Here is a 20549-nt window from a genome sequence, read left to right on the forward strand (position 1 = left end):
TGGGGTCTCAATGAACCTTAGAAAGGTGAGGAATCAGGCCAAGACTCCACAACAGGACTTGGTCAATGACCTGAAAAGAGCTGGGACCACCATTTCCAAGTTGACGTCATGGTTCGAAATCATGCATGGCACGGAAGGTTCCCCTGCTTAAACCAGCACATGTCAAGCCCCGTCTTAAGTTTGTCATTGACCATTTGGATGATGCAAGGGAGTCATGGGACAAAGTTTTATGGTTAGATGAAACCAAAATGGAACTGAAGCACACAGCCAGGAAAACCAAGGAGTGGTTCTGTAAGAAGCATATAAAGGTTCTCGCATGACCTACCCAGTCTCCAGACCTAAACCCAATAGAAAATCTTTGGTGGGAGCTGAAACTCCGTGTTTCTCATCAACAGCCCAGAAACCTGTCTGATCTAGAGAAGAAATGTGTAGAGGAGTGGACCAAAATCCCTCCTGCAGTGTGTGCAAACCTGGTGAACAACTACAGGAAACGTTTGACCTCTGTAATTGCAAACAAAGGCGACTGTACCAAATATTAACATTGGATTTCTCAGGTGTTCAAATGCTTATTTGCAGCTGTATCACATAAATAAATAATTTGAAAATAATACATTGTGATTTCAGATTTTTTTCTTTTTAGATTATCTTTCTCACAGTGGACATGCACCTACGATGAAAATTTCAGACCCCTCCATGATTTCTAAGTAGGAGAACTTGCAATATAGCAGGGGGTTCAAATACTTATTTTCTTCACTGCATAGACATTTAAAGTTTGTGCTCTTCGGCTACCATTTACCTGAGCAGGATGGAAATGGCTCAACCTGAATACGTTTGTTCCGCATTACTCTGATTGTTGAGTCACTGAAATTATTTTTGCTCCCAATGGCATGCACATAGAGTCCTGTGAAAAAGTATTTGCCTCCTTCCTGATTCAATTTTTTTTTTTTTGTGCACATCGTATCACACACAAAGGTTTCAAATCATCAAACCAAATGTAATATCTCTCAGAGACAACCCAAGGAAATACAAAATGCAGTTTTCAAATGACAATTAAATTAAGGCACACAAAAAATTCACAAAATCACTGTGACTACCAACAAATTTGGGAAAGTTGAGTTCAAGTTCACCAGCCCCACCCAGACTTGATTACCGCCATACTTGTTGCATCAAGAAATCACTTCAATTGAATTTGTCAGAAAACATGAAGTCGGCTACAAGATCTCGAGAACCAATGCATCATACGACGATCCAAAGAAATTCAAGAAGAAATGAGAAAAAAAATGAGGCAGGAAGAGTCTGGAAAAAGTTACAAAGCCATTTCAAGGTTTTGTGGCTCCAGAAAATCACCATCAGAGTTATTGTCCACAAATGGGAGAACTGGGAACGACCACCTGAAATTACTCCAAGAGTGTGACCATGACTCTTCGAGGAGGTCGCAAAACAATCTCGAACAACATCTATAGACCTACAGGCCTCGGTGGCCTCAGTTAAGGTCAGTGTTCATGACTGCACCATTAGAAAGACACTCTCCAAAAATGGAATCCATAGGAGAGTTCCCCTGCGAAAACCCCTTCTGTGAGCAAAAAATGCAAAGGCTATTTGCCAAAAAAACATCTTGATGATCCTCAAGACTTTTGGAGAAACAATCTTTGGACTGACGAGTCAATAATTTTAAAGTGGCAGTGAGATGGTCTGGGGCTGATTTGGTGCCTCAGGACCAGGACAATTGCTGTGATTGATGGAACAATGAATTCTGCTGTGTACCACAAAATCCTCAAGGAGAACGTCGGGCCATCAGTTCGTGCCCTCAAACTCAAGCACTCTTGAATCATGCAGCAGGACAATGATCCGAAACACACCAGTACGTCCACCTCTGAATAGCTAAAAAAAAATAATCAACTGAGATTCTCTGTGACCTTAAAATTACAGTTCATGCTAGAAAACCCTCCAATATGGTGGAGTTGAAATAATTCTGCAAAGAAGAGTCGGACAAAATTCCTCCAGACCGATCTGAAAGACTCATCACCAATTATTGCAAACGCTTGATTTCACTTATGGCTGCCAAGGGTGGCACAACCCGTTATTAGGTTCACGGGGCTTACTTTTTCGCAGAGGGTCAGAAAAGTTTGGGTTTTTTTTCTTGTTTTTTTAGGCTTAATAAATTGAATTGTCATTTGAAAACTCCATTAAGTATTTACTGGGGTTGTCTGAGTGATATTAAAATTGGTTTGATGATTTGAAACTTTTGTATGAGATAGATGTGCAAAAAAAAACGGAAACCAGGAAGCGGGCAATTACTTTTTCACGGCACTATACACCCAGAGTGTGTTATAAACAGAGAAGAGCAGAATTGGTTGGAATATCAGAAGTTATTCAATGCCATTGCAACAAATACATTGTTTATGACTTCATCTCACACTTCTGCCTCCTTCCAGCATCCTTCTATCAATGTTCCACTGTGTCATACAGTGCTCTTTGTAGGCCTGAAACCATTTCACCAACCTCATTGTTGGTCACAAAAAAAGAGCCCTGTGGAGGGCACAAGCCAGTGCAAATTGTAGGTCGGTCTCAAGCAGATGCAGAGGGTTCTGTCAGGAAGAGCATTTAGCTTAAAATTGCCAAGCAAATATGAGTATTCACCTAAGGAGGAGCTTCTACCTGACTGGACGACAACAGCCAAGATGATCAAAGAGACAGGCACAAGAGTACTTGGTGGCAGAAATAGAGAGAAGTTGACTTGGTGGTGGAACCTCAAAAGTATAGGAAATCATACAAGGAAAGATGTTAGCTCAGAAGAAGTGGAACAGGGAGTGGACAGATGATAGGGGAAAGGATTACAGTGACATGCGACGGAGGGCAAAGATAAAGGTGGCAAAGGCCAAACACGAGGTATATAAGGACACGTAAAGTATACCATATTGGTGACTGATGAAGGAACAAATGATCCAAACAGGTTGGCCAGACAGAGGCAAAGAGATGAGAAGGATGTACAGCAGATTTATTAAAGACAGAGATCCAAATCTGTTGACTGATGGCAGTAGTGTGCTGGATAGATAGAATAGTTTGAGGGGTTGATAAATGAGGAAAATGAGGGAGCTTGACAAGTAGAGGAGCCACGTGAATTGAACCAGGAAGTGGCAATGATTAGAGGCTAAGTAAATTAAAGGGGAAGTTAGAAAGACATTGAAGAGGATGAAAAATGGAAAGGCAGTTGGTACTGTACTGTAGTGGTATTGTACGACCGAAACAATGTGTACAACGAGGGACGTGAAGACTTTCAGGAAATTTAACAAGTCCTATGATAGTACCCAAATACAAGCCGTATCGTTCGTGTTGAAGCTGCTCGGCCCAGGTTAGCCAAGCCTACAGCGCTAACAACCTTACCTAACCCCTTACATCCACATATCCTTTGAATCGTCATATCCATTATATTTTCATACAGGTAGTATGTGATTTGTGTACCTTATCTGCTGACTGTTTATTTGATTGCTTTTATCTGACTTGAACTTTGACATAGACGAGGTAGTGTGTGAATTGTGTATCTTGTGTGCTGACTTTGTTTGTTTATTTGATTGCTTGTTTTGACTATCTGTAGCCCGAAGGGGGGCACAATTCCTGTGCGTCCTGTAGGCCGGTCCCAAGCCCGGATAAATGCAGAGGGTTGCGGCAAGAAGGGCATCTGGCGTAAAACTGTCCCAAATATAGATGAGCGTTCATAAAACAACTTCTATAATGGATAGGTCGTGGCCTGAGCTAACTACGCCCGCCCCCTGCACTGTTAATATGAAAGGCGTAGGTAGAAATTCAGATAATGTAGGTTGAAGACAACAAAGAGGAGCAAAGCAACTTAGTTGGCAGAAGAAGAAGAGGCATGCAGAGTCCCTACAACTGTGTGTAGAGACTATGACAGGAAAAGCTCAGGAGTTAGTTGACATGATGATTAGGAGAAAGGCTGATGTATTGTGCATCCAAGAGCGCAAGTGGAAAAAGAGTAAGGCTAGAAGCTTAGGAGCAGGGTTTAATTTTTTTTTTTTTACCATGGAGTAGATGGTAAGAGAAATGGAGTAGGGGTTATTTTAAAGGAAGAGCTGACGAAGAATGTCTTAGAGGTGAAAAGAGTATCAGATCGAGTGATGAGGCTGAAAATTGAAATTGAGTGTATTGTGTATAATGTGATTAGCGGCTATGCTCTACAAGTAGGATGTGACCTCGAGTTGAAAGAGAAATTTTGGAAGGAACTATACGAAGTAGTTCTGAGTATCCCAGACAGAGAGAGAGTTGTGATTGGTGCAGATTTCAATGGACATATTCGCGAAGGAAACGGGCGATGAAGAAGTGATGGGTAAGTACGGCATTCAGCAAAGGAACTTTGAGGGTCAGATGGTGGTGGACTTTGCAAAAAGAATGGAATTGGTGAACACTTATTTCCAGAAGAGACAGGAACATAGAGTGACCTACAAGAGCGGAGGTAGGAACACACCGCTGGATTGTTTTGTGTGCAGATGGTTGTGGTGGGGGATAGTGTAGCTCGACAGTATAGATTTGTGGTGTGTAGGATGACTCTGGTAGTGGGTAAGGAAGATTAAGAAGGCAAAGGTAGAGCAGAGAATCAGGTGGTGGAAGTTGAGGAAGGAAGAATGTTGTGTGGCCTTTCGGAAAGAGGTGAGACAGGCTCAAGATGGACAGCAAGAGCTCCCGGAAGATTGGAATACGACTGCCAAGGTACTCAGAGAGGAAGGCAGGAGAGTACTTGGGGTGCTTTCTTGTAGGAAAGGGGAGAAGGAGACTTGGTGGTGGAACCCCAAAATACAGAAAGTTATCCAAGGAAAGAGATTAGCAAAGAATAAGTGGGACATGGTGTGGACTGAGGAGAGGCGGAAGAAATACATTGAGATGCGACGTAGGGGAAAGGTCGAGGTGGCGAAGGCTAAACAAGAGACATATAATGGCATGTACATCAGGTTGGATACGAAAGAAGGAGAAAAGGATCTCTACAGGTTGGCCAGACAGAGGGATAGAGTTGGGAAAGATGTGTAAAGGTGATTAAGGATAGCGATGGAAATATGTTGAATGGTGCCAGTAAGTAGTGTGCTAAGTAGATGGAAAGAGTACTTTGAGAAGTTAAAGAATGGAGAAAATGGGAGAGGAGGTAGAGTAGAAGAGGCAAGCGTTAATGACCAAGAAGTGGCAATGATTAGTCAGCGGGAAGTTAGAAAGGCACTGAACAGAATGAAAAATTGAAAAATAGTTGGTCCTGATGACATACCAGTGGAGGTATGGAAACAATTTGGAGAGGTGGCTGTGTAGTTTTTGACCAACTTATTCAATAGGGCTGCAAAGAGTAGTGGAGGCTAAACTCAGGACTGAAGTAAGTATCTGTGAGCAACAGTATGGTTTCATGCCCCGAATGAGTACCACAGATGCATTATTTTCCTTGAGGATGCTTGTGGAAAAGTACAGAGAAGGTCAGAAGGAGCAACATTGTGTCTTTGAAGACCTAGAGAAAGCCCATGACAGAGTACCAAAAGAGGAACTGTGGTACTGCATGCGCAAATCCGGTGTGACGGAGAAATATGTTAGAATAGTACAGGTCATGTATGAGGCCAGCAGAACAGCGGTGAGGTGTGCCTAAGGTGTGTCAGAGGAATTTAAGGTGGAGGTGGGACTGCATCAGGGATCAGCTCTGAGCCCCTTCCTGTTTGCAGTGGTAATGGATAGGCTGACAGATGAGGTTAGACTGGAATCCCCTTGGACCATGATGTTCGCAGATGATATTGTGATATGCCATGAAAGCAGGGAACAATTAGAAAGATGGAGCCATACACTGGAAGGGAGAGGAATGAAGATTAGCCGAAGTAAAACAGAATATATGTACATGAATGTGAGGCGTGGAGGAGGAGGAGCGAAGCTCCAGGGAGAAGAGATACCGAGGGTGGATGACTTCAAATACTTGGGGTCAACAATACAGAGCAATGGAGAGTGTGGTAAAGAAGTGAAGAAACAGGTCCAAGTGGGGTGGAACAGTTGGCGGAAGGTGTCTGGTGTTCTATGCGACACAAGAGTCTCTGCTAGGATGAAGGGCCAAATTTATAAAACAGTGCTGAGTTTGGCCATGATGTACGGATTAGAGATGGTGGCACTGAAGAAACAACAGGAAGCAGAACTGGAGGTAGCAGAAATGAAGATGCTGAGGTTCTCGCTTGAAGTTAACAGGTTAGATAAGATTAGAAAAGAGGTCATTAGAGTGACAGCCAAAGTCGGATGTTTTGGAAACAAGGTTAGAGAGAGCAGACTTAGATAGTTTGGACATGTTCAGAGGCGAGAGAGTGAGTATATTGGTAGAAGTGTGCTGAGAATGGAGCTGCCCGGCAAAAGAGTGAGAGGAAGACCAAAGAAAAGGTTGATGGATGTTTGAGTGAGGACATGAGGACAGTGGGTGTTAGAGAAGATGCACGAGATAGGCTTAGATAGAAAAAGATGACACGCTGTGACGACCCCTAACAGGACAAGCCGAAAGGAGAAGAAGTTGATCTTGATGACATTTGTGTCGAGCAGGGGTGTCAAACTCATTTTTGGTGTGGGCCACATTTTACATTTTCCCTCGGTGGTCCATTTTGACTGTTAAACCATAAAAATATTTAAGTCTCATCAAAACACAAACTTTATGAGCTACTTTTATATTCAGAAAGTGTTAATAACAGTAACATAAAAATACTATATCTCATTATCATTTATAATGTATGAAATGTTTTACTTTACTGCAGATTTTCACAAGACTCGTGGAAGTTGACACCCTAGAAATGCCTTCATGGGCCACATAAAGTAATGTGGTGGGCTGTATCTGGGTTAGGGTTAGTGTGTTGGTGCCCCATTTAAAGAACAAGCGTGATCTGCATAACTGTGGAAACAATAAAGGAATTGAGTTGATGAGCCACACAATGAAAGGAAAGAGTAGTGGAAGATACACTCAGGACAGAAGTGAGTATTTGCAAGCAACAGTATGGTTTGATGCCTAGAAACAATACTACAGCTTGATTGGCTGCTGATGGAAAAAGTACAGAGGTCAGAAGGACCTGCATTGTGTCTGTGGATCTATAGAAAGCAGATGATAGAGTGCCCAGAGAGGAACTGTTGTACTTCATGTGCATGTCTGGAGTGACAGAGAAGTATGATAGAATAATACAGGACATGTATGCGGCCAGCTCAACAGTGCTGAGGTGAGATGGGTAGGTGTTACAGAGGAGTTTAATGAGGAGATGGGACTCCATCACGGATCTGCCCTGAGCCCTTTCATGTTTGCAGTGGTGGTGGAGGTTAGACTGAAATCCCTTTCGGCCATGATGTTTGGAGATGAAATTTTGATCTGCAGTAAAAACAAGGAGCAGGTGGAGAAACAATTGGAAAGGAGAGGAATGAGGATTCGGCTAAGTGAGACAAAATGTATATGCCATATATATGCCTGAATGAGAGGGGTGGAGGGGGAAGAGTGGGGCTTCAGAGAGAAGAGATAGCAAGGGTCAATAGTGGACTTTAAATACTTGGGGTCAATGCTCCAGAGCAGTGATTTCCAACCTTTATAGAGCCAAGGCACATATTTTACAATTGAAAAACTGTTTCTTTGCCCACTTTGAGGCTGACAGATCAGATTCAGTCTCATCACAATCACCTTCCATCAGCAGTACACTGACGCTTCAGGAAGATAAAGTGAGAGTTGTGCTCAGGATTGTAAACATCAGGCAGGTGTTACAGGTCCCAAAAACACGAACAAGGAGCCCTCAAAGACAGCTTTTTCCCGAGAACCAACAAGGCCGAGCTTCACACAAGCGGGTCCGGGACCTCAGAACTTTGAGGCCAACACTTTACCAGGTGACACCATCGTGCCACCCATGTACTGTCATAGAATGACAATTAAGGCTTTTGATTAGATTTGGAAAAAAAAAGTTCCTTGTCAATTGACTGTCTGTTGTTTTCCTTGTGTGTTGTTACATACTTAGCCAATAAAGTTGATTCTGATTCTGAAAGCTGTCTTATCACCTGTCTTCCCCTTCCCATTAACGTTTGCTTCTCACACCACCCTCTCTGAATGTAGAAATTTTGCTTTCATCTGCCATCATAAGATTTTTGTTGCTGTTGGGAGTGAGAAATTGTTTGTAGATTGATGGAATAGAGCCTCTTGTTTATTCATAGGTTCAGCTCATTTAAACACACTCATAGACTCATTGTAACTAGTCAAGGTCAAGAGAAACCTAATTAAAATAGACGTGCTGTTAATACCTACTCTGTCCTCTATTAGTAGGTTCAAATAAGGCTGTGGAAATTAGTTTAACTGTCTTCTCTCCTTCTTGTTCATCTGGCCATCATTATTCTTCTAACCTCTTAATTCCCACCACCTTCAATCAAATGTTGTTTTTAAAGATATATATGTCGTCTTTGTGATAATCAAGTGTCCCTCTACCTTCCCCTTCATAGATCAGCTTCGAAACATCTACCAAGTGGGTAATGATCATTCTCTCCGGGTCGTCTATGCCAATGGGATGGATACACATTATCAAACAGAGCCTCATATTCTGGCAGGTATGTTCACATTTCACAAAACTGCAAATGAGAAGTCCTGCTTTTACTGCTCAATGACTGCTGATCTGATCCTGCAACATCCTACATGAGCCTGTCATAAAACCATCCATCCATTTTCCGTACCGCTTATTCTCACTAGGGTCGCGGTTGTGCTGGTGCCTATCTCACCTGACTCCGAACAAGAGCAAGGGTACACCCTGGACTAGTTGCCGGTCAATCACTGTGTGTCACATACATACTCTATCTTTCTGTCATCCCTGTGCATGCAGTATGCACTTTGGCAGATTACAAAGTGTTCTAGAAAAAGACCAATGTGTTAAAAGTTTTTTTTATTGACACATGCAAATCTACATAGAAGAGTTTTACACACTCTATTTTGAAAGAGATTTACAAACTCTATTTACCCAGAACCACACTCAGTATTCCAAATAAATAGATTCATGGTTCATTTCCTCTTTGGCCCATTGGACACAACATCCCAAATTTCCCAAAACAATTTGAAATGTGTACTTGTCAGACGACAGAGCACTTTTCTACTTTTTATCAATCCAATTTACATAAGCTCGGGCCCAGAGAAGCCTGCAATGTTTCTGGGTGTTCTTGATAAATGGCTTTTGTTTTGCGTAGTAGAATTTTAAGTTGCATTTCCAGATGTAGCGCTGAACTGTATTTACTGACATGTCGATATCCTTTAGACATTGACGTCACTATTTGATGCAGTGCCGCCTGTTCTGCCACAAGTGTTTAATATGTTAAGATCGATTTTATTAGAAAAGATCTGTTTGTGTTTTTAATTTTGAGAGTGCATTGCTGAGCTTTTATTTTGAAACTGTAGAATACAGGAAGTAGGAAGCGCTGAGCAGAGCGAGAAACGGTAAAAAGCATGTCAACAGTTGAAAGATGTAGCACGTTGAAATCATCTTATTCCTGTGCATGAATCCATCAGAAAGCAATGGCTGTGAGTAATTTGTTCTTTACATGTTTCAGAAGTATTGTTAGTAACTTTAACAGTATCTTCGTGCATATTTATGAGCTGCACTGATTTAGTAACTTTACATGTTGTGTTCATTCTCATGAGATAGCTAGCAGCAGTATGTGTATCTGCTACTCACTTCACTAGAATGCTGTTGCTGTGTGTGCTTAGACTTACTGAATGTGAATGTTTAATTCATATACTAATGGAAGATGTTTATACTCCATACTGATTTGACATTGCAGTCTATTGAGTATGTTTTATATTTCTTTTTCTAGTTTCACTCCATTTTCATTGTGTTACCCGACTTGACCTGTTAAGAAGTCATTAAAGGAGCAAGCACGCTCACTTCCTGGCTCTTGAAAAGGAGTTTGGCTGGCTGTTTATTCATGTTAGCACTTTGGAAGTAAAACACATGAAGAGAACAGTACACCGCCTAATGGCCCCGTCAGACCATGACGTTCTGGTCAGCGTTCTATAGCGTTTGAGGAAACGTTAGTAGTCGCCCATGGTCGCCGGGATAGCTCCAGAAAAATGTTGTTTGAACGCTAGTGAACGTCAATGATCGCTGGGAATCGGCGGAGAATGCCGGTCCGGGAAAAAAAAAGTTTTGAACATGCACAAAAGTTCTCACCGAGACCAGCGTTCATCAACGTTTAATTTTAAATGCTGCAGAACGTTCAAGAACGTCCGTGGAACGTTTTACTAAGGTTCACCGAGCGTTGCACGCATTTGGCTATCGTTAGTCAGTCGTAACTCTACCTTTAGTTGCTTGTTACTTAATCGTTTGCTTTGCAGTGAACGACTCACTGGCGACCTGTCAACGACCACTGAACAATCCCTTAGCGCACACAACGTGTAACTAAAGTGAAACGAATGTCGTTTGGCGTCCATTGAGCGTCATTCGAGCGTTTCCCGAACTTCCATGCATATGGGTATATAAATCGATGCTTTGTAAAAGCAAGGTCCATTTAATATTAAGCTACAGTATAGAGCACCTAATATGGAAGATCCAGAAAGCAGCAGTTCGTTTTCGTGGAAAAACTCCACCAGACTATCCTCAATAGCCCGGTCCAGGATCCTGCAATCCTTTCTCTGCTTCTTTTGTCTCTTTCTCACACCGTCCTCACTGGGGTTTGCAAGGTGTTTAGGGTCCCCAGGGGGTGTCACATGGTGCGTGACTTCGCGGACGTGCTCTTCCTCCTGTTGTTGTTTTTCCTCCAAACACATTGCTCGTGATGAAAGAGGCTTAGCTTTCTTACTAGCAGCGCTAGTTGCTGAAGTCCGCGCCCTAACTTTTTTTCTTCTCGGCGGCATGATGCTCACTGTTCTAATTCACGCCAACAACTGAAGTGACTATGAACTTTCCAACGTTTTAGTGCCGGTTCCACTGTAAAAATTACACGCCAGCAAAACGCTTTTCTGTCGTTATTCACCCATTGGTCACACGCTCAACACGCTCGTCTTACATTGACAAATCGCTCGTCGTGCCCCAATGACACGTTTGCACACGCTAATGGTTTGTAGGGGTATCTTATTTGGTCGCTGTAAGACGCTTTTCGTGCGTTAGACACACTTTAAGTCATGCGTTAGACACACGTCAATCACACGCCTGATGTGTCATCCGCGTTTGAGAAAGCTGAAAAATGGAACGATTGAAATGTTCAGAGGACGTTGACCAGAACGTGTGACGGAGCCTTAAGGGATCAAAGGTCACAGGCATTCATTGTTGGTTTTCGGCGTTGTGGCCTGCGTTCAAATTCTCTGAACCTTTAGATAATATTATGGGCTGTAGATGATCTAATCCCTAAATTCCCGATAATTGTATGTACAATAACAGTGTCACTGTTTGACTATTTTCTCACACACTTGTTAACAAAGATGTGAATCTCGCCCCATTTTTGACTGTAGTTGAGTGAGCAATTCATAATCTAACACTGTCGGGCATGCCTGTCTTTTTCTGTCAAAATCCAGGAGTCGCCAACCCAATTGTAGCTCGACGCAACATGACGCTTCCAGGGGAGAATGGCCAAAATCTGGTTGAGTGGAGGTTCAGGAAGGAGCAGACACGTGGAAAAATCAATGTCTTTGGAAGAAAGCTCAGAGTGAGTAGCATTGAAAATAACACTAGCTACAAAGGAAAAATTGTTAGGCGGATCATGTTGTCCCTGCTAAGATATGATATATTATGTATGTACATTATCATAATTTCTTGAAAATAATGCACAAAGTTTTACAAAAATATTTTCAAAAAGTTAAGAGTGTGCATAATATTTAGGTATGGATGAAAAATAAAAAATAAAATCACATTGTATAGTTCTATATAGGTACATAAAGAGGTAAATCAAAGGGGAGGGAGCGTTGCATTTTACAATCGTTAGCGCAACATGTTTGTTGCTAATGCACCAAAGATCGAAACGACTGCTCGTGAGTTCGTTTTAACCAAGACAAAAAAATGTCGACTACAACGGCTTTTAAAAGAAATGTGTCATTACTCGTGCGGATGTCGCCGCCAATCCGGAAGTAGCGCGGCAGTCCAAAACAACGATAGCTCGCCTCAATGGCTTCAGGTGGGTGTAAAAACAACGTGAGCTCATACTACGTAATACGAGCGTCATGGGCACATTTAAAAAAAAAAAACGGATGAGTGCACACAATTGAAATGGCCGCTTTTTTTATTTTTAAATGTGCCCATTAGCCTCGTTCCTATGTAGTTTGAGCCCACGTTGTTTTGATAGCCACCTGACGTCATAGGAAAGCTATGGCGTCAGGTGGGTGACAGGCTGGGTTGCGGAACCAAAGCTCTTGGGATTCAAAAACAGGGTTCGCACACGGCCCTAAAGGTCCCTAAAAACCCCTAAATTTTCAAAGGTGCATTTAGGGGCTCCTAAAAGTCCTTAAAATCTGCAAAAACCGGTCAAACCTCTAAAAAGGCCTTAAATAAAAAAAAAAATCAAAGGGAGGACCTCTACCGCCAAAATCCTCCCTAAAAAATAAATCTTTTATTTAAAAAAAAAAATAGCAATCCATCTGGCGTCCAAATCAGCCGGAAATTGTCACCGTGTTGACAACTAGTTGCTATCTTGTCGATATTCCATTGTTTGTTTCCGTGAGTAGGCATTTCACTTCGTCTTCGTTACGACGTAGCGTAGTTTTTTCATCGATCCAACTTGTATCACGGGGAAGTGCATTTTTCAAGAAGCTTGGGTTGAAAGTAAGGTGTCTGGGCGCTGGGTTCGTCGAGACATGTTTTACTGCCATCTGTGCAAGCAGAGTTACCAGCTTGAAAAGATGGCCGTCAAAGCGCTGGAGTCGCACCGGAAAAACAGGAGACACGCTGATTTGTCGAAGACTCTCTCATCTTCCGTTGGTATGAATCTGTTTCTAAAATATCAAGATAGTAAAGCATCAACTTTACGCAGTGGTACAAGCAGTGCATCCGCACTAGGGATCGCAAAAAAACGCTTACTTTCATAACCGGTTTTAACCGAACAGCTGTAGCAAAAAAACGGTACCATAGTGGTGTTTACATAATTCACCCGCGGGACCTCGAATTGGGGTGCGGGGTTCCGCACAGACTGTTTTTGTTGTTGCTCTTCCGGAGTGACGAGTTCACAGAGTCCCCCCCTGTTATGTGAGTAGTGTTTTGATTGGAGCGTTTCCTCAATGCCATGTTTGATGTTTCTTTGATTTAACTGAATGTTCTTTTGAGTCCAACTTGAAAAAAGTGGTAATGATGTTGAAAAAATAGCGCAATGTGGAGTACCGGAACCGGAAGAAATTATTGGAAATTTTAACCGATTTCGAAAGTCCGATTACGGTTTCGGTTAAAAAAAAAAAAAAAAGAAACGAAAGCCGGTTATAACCGGTTATTTGTAGCCGGTTGCGATCCTTAATGTGCACCTACAGTTGTCCAGCCAAAAGTCAGGCTTTATGAACGTAGTTCAATACACGAAGACGGACTCGTTAGAGGCAGAGATCGTGTGGACTTTAAAAGTGATCTGCAGCCATTTCAGTTACAAATCTTGTGAAAATAATTCGAAAGTGTTTGCAGTCATGTTCCCAGACAGTGACATTGGTAAAAACTACCACTGTGGGGAAAGGAAGACTTCGTACCTGGCTACATTTGGCATCCCTGCCCACTTTTCATCTCTACTGCCTCAAAGCCCAAAAAGCCAGAATAGAGACTGACATATCAACGCTTATTGAGAAGGCTGACAGGCTGTGTGAGGAGGCAGAAGAAAAGAGGAATCTAAGGTTTATCACTGAGGCCAATGCACTCAGAGGCTTAGCAAAGGACAAGAGAGCCACTTTGGCACCTCTGCAGCACCAAATAGAGGAGGCACTGGGTAGGCTCAAGGAGCTTGAGTAGGGGTGCTGAAACAGACATCAGTAGAAGACATATGTGTACATAGTTGCAATTGTAGTTAGAATCTGTTTTTCTGTATGCTGTTATGTGAAGATGGTCATATCAATGAGAACTACCACAAGGGGCGATAGGTGATCACTGTCACAGGTACTGAGGTACTGGAACATTTGATGAACCAAGAACGGTTGATGGCACCATTGGCTGAGTCTTTTTTCCGTACTCTTGATTTCCCACGATGGCCCTAAATTTTTCGTGTCGGCCCTAAATTTTTTCCGTGTCAGCCCCTAAGAATGCCCCTAAAAAGCCCTTAATTTTTTTTGGTCAGACTGAGTATGAACCCTGAAAAACTGTTTCCCCACAAACCCCTTGGATGGCACAGAGGATGATATGCTGTGGGAGGAAAATAGGACCACTGTTCATGAATTCAGGAGGCACCATGTTTTATTGAAAGGATCGGTGCTGGTCGGCGCTCAGGAGACAAAGACGACACTCAACAAAAGACCAACATTCCCAAATGCTATTTAGCCTCAATAACTGGCATATTTATTTCGACCAAATGCAAGTTCTCAAAACACAGTTGACATTGCGTGAAATCAATCACAGGAGCCCCTTACCTATGCCGAGAAGGTGGAGAGCCCGTCACCCAGGTAGAGGTCTGCTTTGTCAACCAGCTGGGCGTCCGTACGAAACCCGCAGCAGACTCTACCTGTTTGTACTCTGCATCTCTCTATTATACTTTTCAGTTGCGTGCGAGAGAAAGGGCGGGTGGCCTACCCGTCCCACCTGGCGCCGCAACAATTGTAGCCAATTTACTATTGACACCTAAGTGTGTCCTTCAGGCTCTGAGAAACATAACAGTCAAGATATCCCACAACAATGTTCGTCTTTGAACAAGATAGTATGCGAAAAACAAGTGAGATATGCATGTGAACGAGATAAAACAAGTGAGAGTGAAACGGTCAAGACGTCTTGACCAGAAAAACAAGTGAGATATAAAAACAGGTGAGTGAAAAACAATTTATATAACCATGGTTGCACAATACATTCGGGTATTCGACGGTTATGGGAAGCATCACTAATTAACACTCCTTTCACACCAGAACTTAACGAAGTCACGAAAAGTATCTACAATGAATATTTGTCAGATTGGAGATGAGCCAGAGGTTGCTTTGGAAGTCTTGGCCAAGGATGTGTAATGTAGAGGATAAACTGCCCCATGCACAAATGTTTTATGCACAAATATTTAATGCAAAAAATGTTTAAGTCAAACAGTGTTAAACATTTATTAAAGACTGTAATATATGTTATCAACAGTATTAATAAAATGTTATGCCATCGCTGGGCATTTAATTTAGTTGGTTGAGGGATTCTGTTCTGACAATTACAGGGACCAGGACAAGCTTGTCTACATCAGCACATGCACAATGATTATTATTAATCAATGTTGCTCAGATAGTTTTTTGAGAAACAATACATGTACAAACCTAACAAAATATAAATACTGATAATTCCCAATATTTTGAGTATATGTGTAGCAGCAAATTGGTGGTAGTCAGATTTTTTTTTTAGGTCAACTTTAGGCGTGCGCACTATACTTCAGGGCGCATTATACTCGAGAAATCATGGTATGTATATGGTGATGGTGGCACGGTGGGGCAACTGTAAAGTGTTGGCCTAACATTTCTGAGGACCCACATCCCAAAAACATGCAACATGAATTGGAAACTCTAAATTTCCCCTAGGTGTGATTGTGAATATGGCGTTTGCTTCTATGTGCCCTGTGATCAGCAATCAGTCCTGCCCAATGACAGCTGGGATACGCTCCAGCACTCCCGCGACCCTTGTGAGGATAAGTGGGTCAGAAAATGGATGGATGGATGTATATTTTAGGACTGGGAAAACAATTCTTTTGTTTTTGCTGTAGACTGAAAACATTGAGCTTTACAAGAGATAAATATTGCACATTTTATTTCCACCAAATTATCTTTAGATCTGACTCAAAACTTGGAAGATTGCACCTTTTTTTTTTTGTCCGGGCATCCGTTTTCTATCTAGCGTATCCTGTTATGGGTCACAGCTAGCTCGAGCCTGTCCCATCTGACTAGTTAAATGTTTAAATATAAAATCTTATAAATACAGGGAGTCCCCAGTCTATGACTTAGATCCGTTCCCACAGTTGCGACTTTCCCCCGAATGAACATTGGGCTGATATTAAGCCTACGTTGATTCTGATCCTCGATCCATAATACAAGTAATATTTATATCTCCGCAATGATCGAAGAACGTTGCTTTATTTTTTTTTCTTCACAAAAATAGTTGTTTCGTGATCACTTTATCCCTCATAGGAGCGAAACCCTTCACATGCTCTAAAATATGGGCTTTGTCCGAAATAATAATTGTCACCCTCGTCCGACTGGAGCCCAAGTCTTTATGTCCGTCATATCCATCACTGTTAATCTTTTCTCTGATTTTTTTTTTTAATGATATTATGCTTCGTTTCCATGCCCACTGCTTTTCTTTCGGGTGGACCAGCATTGATAAAAAAAAAAAAACAGCTTTATTCTTTTGGGCCATAATGTGTAAAAAGGTGGGCGAAATAAATAAACTCCCAGGGCACAAACAGTGATAGACAATATGCATGAGCTTAGCAGATACACAATAGTGCTGGGGCCATAATGGCGGACAAGACTCAGGTGTCGTAAAATTGAAACGTTTTAGGTCGAGACTGTCTTAACCCAAGAACTCCCTGTATATACAGTATTATAAATTTATAATTTAAAATGTTAAAACACTTACTGTTTTATATTACTGTATAGTTACCATTCATCACTTGGAGACTTCTGGTGGAGCCGCCGTGTGGGTACCAGAATGTTTAATCAACAGCACAGCTTTTATACTTCACATACTTGAGACAAAAATTAAAACAGGACAAATGTCTAGTTAAAAAGTTGTCACGGGCCTCAAGTTTTGAGACTGGTGTCACAAAGATGAATACTATTATTGTTTTTTTTTGTTGTTGCTTTGAACTGACCTCTCCTACCTCTTCTCTTGGAACCCTGAAAAGCAGAAGCGATGAGTAGGAGAGAGCCAGTTGTTACTTTTTCCCCGGAAAGCATATTCTGGAATGAGAAGGGAGATTCCTGTCTCTTTTGTGCTTGCTGCGGACCAATCCCGGTCAACTTTTGGGTCCGCCCCAATCACCGTAACCCTTAAGTTCCACATTTGTGTGTATAACACTTAAAAGAAGACTCTCCCCAAAATTCATATGTACAATAAGCTCTCCAATGTGAAATAATATTATGATTACATATATTTTGGACATAAATTGAAACTAAAGAACATTTTTGAAATCCAAGCAAACTCTGGATATGTGCCAGCTTTCACAGCCAGACCCGGAAGAAACATCCTTGACCCCCCCGTCCCTGACATCGCCAGTACTTAGCATTACAGACCATTCGTTCTCGGTAAGCCAAGATGCTGACGTTTTCTGCAACAAAACTGAGAAAATGTGCCCAAATTTGTCCTTCCTTAACCTCCCCTGGGGTCAACCTGACAGGATAAAGCTGTGGCAGTCACAGTTGATGCTCATTCATCAGCAGCTCATTACTGGTTATTAGCCACTTAGTTATAGCCTCTCGTGCTGGTACTGGATAACCAAGAGCATACTTTATGAGGCAGCACGGTGGCCGAGCTGTTCAATCCCATACCTACGTGTGCGGAGTTTGCATGTTCTCCCCGTATCTGGGTGTGTGTAACCTGCTTCCTGCCCGTTGTTCTCACCGTGTCTGTGTGTGTGTAACCTGCCTCCTCCCCGTTGACAGCTGGGATTGGCTGCAGCACTCCATGACCCTTGTGCGGCTAAGCGGCTATGAAAATGGATGGCTGGATGGATATATACCTGTAATCACTTAAGGGAAGTCCCAATTTTTTATTTTTTTTATTTTTTTTTTAGATTTTATATTCCAGATGGCAGCACGGTGGTTCAGCTGGTGAAGCGTTGGCCTCACAGTTCTGAGGTCCCGGGTTTAATCCCCGACCCGCCTGTGTGGAGTTTGCATGTCTCCCCGTGCCTGCGTGGGTTTTCTCTGGGCACTCTGGTTTCCTCCCTCATTCCAAAAACATGCAACATTAATTGGACACTCTAAATTGCCTCCAGGTGTGATTGTGAGTGTGGCTGTTTGTCTCAATGTGCCCTGCGATTGGCTGGCAACCAGTTCAGGGTGTACCATGCCTCCTGCCCGTTGACAGCTGGGATAGGCTCCAGCACTCCCCACGACCCTTGTGAGGATAAGCGGCGAAGAAAATGAATTTATATTCCAGATATAAATAAACCATTCAATAGTCCTATGCCGTATTTAGAAAATAAGATCGCATTTTTGATAAACTTTGGACATAGCCCATTGCATTCATATAGATCGCAGAGCATTCACATAGGATTCCAAGACTGTTAAAAATGTGTACTCACTGATTTTCCACTGGATGTACAAGTGGTCCTTTCATCTTTCAACTGTCATGGATCATAAGTAAATTGATATGTAACACATCTTCATCCAAACAAACAACTTTTTCATCTATTATCATATCTATGTCAAAGCAGACAAGTTGATCGTGATCAAAGTTCATTCCGGTACGCTCCATTTTTTTGTTCGACCTTTTTGAACTCACGACAACGCTGGCATTCCGCCCCAGTTGGCATTAGGTCACAAAGAGAACACGAACACCAGTCTTTCGAAACGAGCCTGTCCGGAACATCTCCACGGTCCATATAATGGGACTGTTATCGTTCGTTGTCAACGCCACGCCCCTCTCCCACACGTCAAGTTCCGCCTTTGTGGATTCTGGCTCTAACGCTTGAACATTGTACATTGTTATTTTCGTTTTGTTTGCTCAATGGCAGGAGTAGTAATAACACAGAGCATTGACTTTGTTTTTATTTTATTGGCTCTTAGCATACAACACTTTCTAGCTTCTATTTACGATGATGCACAGGTCCATACCCCCCACCCCCACCTCCGCCGCCAGTTGATCGCGAGAGGTTGGCTGCTGGAAAAGTAGATCTTTGGGTAAAAATGTCTGCCCACCCCTGCTGTACATCTAAACTAACTCTTCAGAACAAATCTCCGCGGTCCATACAAATAATTATTGTTCGTCGTCAGTGCCACGCCCCCTCTCCATAATGGCAAGTTCCACCTGTTTGTATTCTGGCTCAAAGGCACAGGCTTGAACATTGTACATTATGCTCTTTTTGTTTTGTTTGTTGTTCAATTATTTTTCACAAAAATCGGCAACAAAATGCTAGACAGTGGGCGTTCTATGTTCGGTGAAACGTATCCACGAGTAATGGGGGATCAGAACAGCAAGCACTGCAGGCCTGGCAAACGGTGATTGGCTGTCAGTTTTCCAGTCGGGCTCAATGGAATGTCTGAGCCAGAAAGAAATTTCGATAATACTTTTTCAATTTAGAGATGTTTCATAGTGAAATCTGTGGATGGATAACCGGCATTAAAAGAAACCCTCATCTACTAACTTTTAATGTGTGCTCCTTTAAGCTCCACATTTGTGTATATCACACGCTACCCAACAAACAAAAGTGGCTCCTGATACAACCTAATTAGAACCTTATGAACAGTACTCTATTGCTTTTCCCATACCTAAGCTTCCAAATGTGCAATGTGTGTAATGTATGCGTGGTAATTTGGTTGCCTCCGCCCCCCATCACAGTAACTCTAAAGCTCCACATTTGTGTATATGACACTTAAGCTCCACGTTTGTGTATATCAAAAAGTTGTTACAGAACAGAAATTCACAAACAAAGCAGACGCGTGATGTCTTTTCGTGTAGCACCAAATTTCCGTGATGCACTGTTATGACGTCAATTCTGGCGCGCTGCTGTTACATCGCTTCCGTTTCGCCGGTGTGGCAGCCCCTCCTCAACAAGCGAAACTTTTTCTTGCAAGGAGAACATCGCATGTGTCTCTCTACAGCCTTTCTGGCCAGATCGCCACGAATCATCATTTCTATTTCCATAGGACTTTCCGAAACGTAACAAACACAGGAAACATGATAAGTAAAGCAACCATGAGTCAATATATGTATATATATTGTATATATGTTAAGCTTTGGAGTTGCTTCCGATCCCCAAATTGGTAGCAGTTTAAACAGGAATAATTCAATAAATCTTGCTGAATTTGGACCGAATGTTGTGAATACTCGACAACTTCACTGGACTAAAATCATCTGTGCAATTTTAGTACCCAAATTGGAGCCATATCGTTCCAAGCTGCTCGGCCCAAGTTAGCCTAGCCTAGATCGCTAACAACAAAATATGTCTGTATTATAATATTTGACATCAAACGTTAGTACTTACACGACTGGCAAAACCTACATTACGTGTACAACGAGGACTGTGAGTACTTAGTTGGAAGTTGGGCAAGTAGAAACGTCAATTTAAACTTTCTTGAAGGCCCAGACCACCTTATCTTAGCTGGCTAACAATGAGACGCGTTTGCGATCAAACCGTGCTGTTGAAGAAACATCGAACGTGAGTAACTTCATAAACTTGTACGACGAGGGCTGTGAGGACTCTTAGGAAATTTAACAAGTTTTATCTCAGTACATTGGAGAACCCAAATT

General features: G+C 42.2%; 1 protein-coding gene across 8 annotated transcripts in view; it reads left to right on the forward strand.

Annotated features, from left to right (window-relative positions):
* tenm3 (teneurin transmembrane protein 3) overlaps positions 1–20549 on the forward strand; it is a 338666-nt gene that overhangs the window by 252228 nt on the left and 65889 nt on the right. For all 8 annotated transcript variants that reach the window (XM_061830594.1, XM_061830598.1, XM_061830595.1 and 5 more), the window contains 2 exons: positions 8470–8574; positions 11522–11652. In XM_061830594.1, the coding sequence (XP_061686578.1) occupies positions 8470–8574; positions 11522–11652 (236 nt within the window). The remainder of the gene's footprint in view (positions 1–8469; positions 8575–11521; positions 11653–20549) is intronic.

The sequence above is a fragment of the Syngnathoides biaculeatus genome, chromosome 9 (assembly GCF_019802595.1).
Source record: "Syngnathoides biaculeatus isolate LvHL_M chromosome 9, ASM1980259v1, whole genome shotgun sequence".
Classification (NCBI taxonomy): Eukaryota; Metazoa; Chordata; class Actinopteri; order Syngnathiformes; family Syngnathidae; genus Syngnathoides; species Syngnathoides biaculeatus.